The following is a 2064-nucleotide window of genomic DNA, read 5'->3' as shown; positions in this document are numbered from 1 at the left end:
GATTAAAAAGTTGGTAACTAAAACCAGCAGATGATATTAAAAATGCAGAGCTGGGTGCAGACCCAACCTGTCACTAAAAAAATGTCCAACAAAAAGAAGTCACTGCACAAGCCCCAGAAGATGCTAAGCAAATTCCCATTCGGTAGCAAGCAAAACATGACAGTTCCATAAAAATGCACGCTGTCCCTTATTAAAAAAAAAAAAATAAATGAACAAGAAACAAACAAATTAAACATTTGCACAAACTACAACCGCTCTGTAGGCAAAATATTTTTTTTTTAAAGATGGCTTTTTCATTTTCATTTTTTAAACTACCTAATTATGTGTGAGAATGATTTCTAAAAAAAACCCCAAACCCATGGTGTTGGTATATTTTCTTTCTCATAGCATTTAACAACACTCCTGAAATCCAGCATTCACACATGCATACTTAGATTTTGTATTTTCCTCTGAAAACAGCTAGTCTTAAGTTACTGGGCTTTTGTTTTTTCTTCTTTATCCAGAACACGGAGGCAGAGAAGGGGGGATCCACGTTGTGTCTGTCTGCCACATGAATCCCCCTCCCTTCCCCCAAAAGTCAGTTCTTTCTTAAATTCTCCTCTTGTCGATACCCGTTTTGTGTTTTTGTGTTTTAAGACTGTCCGAAGGGATAAGGACCGTGGAAACCCTGAAAGAAAGTTGGAGACATAATCAATTTCAACAGGCAAAAAATAAAACTGGTCAGTGTAACACCTACATATACCGACCATCCCATCCCAGTACTTCGGAACCAAATGCAACCCCTTACCCAGCAGCGTGACCTGTGCTGTCTAGCCTTACGAAATACTCCTAAAACACAGGTTTTCAGCGCTTCTAGCCGGTTTGCCCAGAGGTGGCCACTGCTATCCACTTACCTCTTTCAGGTGTTATTTAGGCCAGGTAATACCCAGGTGTTATTGGGCCACAAAGTAACTTGTATTTTCTACACCAGAGCAAAAAGCCCCTAATAGATGCTACAAAGGCCAAGCAACCACAGTTTCACACGTCTGTTCTAAAGACTACAGCAAACAGTTAAGTAACAGGCTGTGAACTGGTGGGAGAGTCCATTCAAGAAGAAAATAAATCAATCAAGACTTGGAAATCCACCTTCCCACAACCGCCACTTTTTCCTCTCTCAAGACAACAATATACATTTTCCTCGATTGAAAAACCAAACACAATATTTAATGAAAAAAATCCATTTTTCCTCCTTTACATCCTGAAGTGAGTCACCTAAATGACAGATCTAGTAACAGGTCTCAAGTGAACAGGAACTTCTTTCTGTAACTTCTATTGTTCACATCGGCTATCCAGGGTTTCATCAGGAAGCAAAAGCAAGCAAGCAACAGGCAGGCAAGAGATCTCTCGAGTCACAGGGATATAAAGTTTGTCACAACGATGAAGGTACAAAGCACACACAAAATCCTCCTGTGAGATCCAGACACATACCCAGGTCAGAAGTGGGAAAAGCTCACTGTATTTCATTGTCAAAGTTGGAAGATCATTATGCAAATGCTTTTTGTAACACAGTCCAGCTTCTTTCCAGCACACTGATGAGTAAGACAGCGGAGACCCCAATTAGCACAAAGCCATTCTCGGTCTTTGAGTGAAGCTCCGACTTCAGTTTTCACCATTTTGCCTTCAACAGGGCAAACTTCAAAGCAAACACCGTTTCCTGCATGTCCTCCTACAGCTCTGTTACAACCTCACTGCACCAGCCACAAAGTAACGAGTCTTTAACACGACTTGTAGAAACCGATAAAGAAAGTCTCAACTTCACCAGCTGAAGCCCAGTTGCAAAAACCCAAGCTCAAGAGCTCTGCTGTACATCTATGCGATAAAGGTAATGCGATAAGAAGCCTGTAATCTCGCTACAGCTGGTGGAAAAGTTAATTCTTTAGGATATATCAGGTGGCAAGATCCAAGACAACGGCAAAATCAAACATCTATCAGCAGCTCTCAAAATTCAACCAAGAGTAGAGGACTAGCAAGTTATTAAACAGGACGTCTCATGAACTGTGTGGGAAGCATGGAAGACTGGAAACT

General features: G+C 41.0%; 1 protein-coding gene across 2 annotated transcripts in view; it reads right to left on the bottom strand.

The window, feature by feature from the left end:
* Positions 1–195: 195 nt before the first annotated feature.
* The window catches only part of ILRUN (inflammation and lipid regulator with UBA-like and NBR1-like domains), a 30715-nt gene continuing 28846 nt past the window's right edge, over positions 196–2064 (bottom strand). For both annotated transcript variants that reach the window (XM_080367548.1, XM_080367551.1), the window contains one exon: positions 196–667. In XM_080367548.1, the coding sequence (XP_080223674.1) occupies positions 632–667 (36 nt within the window). In that variant the 3' untranslated portion in view covers positions 196–631. The remainder of the gene's footprint in view (positions 668–2064) is intronic.

This window comes from Falco punctatus, assembly GCF_963210335.1.
Source record: "Falco punctatus genome assembly, chromosome: 17".
NCBI classification, from domain to species: Eukaryota; Metazoa; Chordata; class Aves; order Falconiformes; family Falconidae; genus Falco; species Falco punctatus.
The sequence above is the reverse complement of the archived record's forward strand: the minus strand, read 5'-3'. Positions and strand labels throughout refer to the sequence as shown.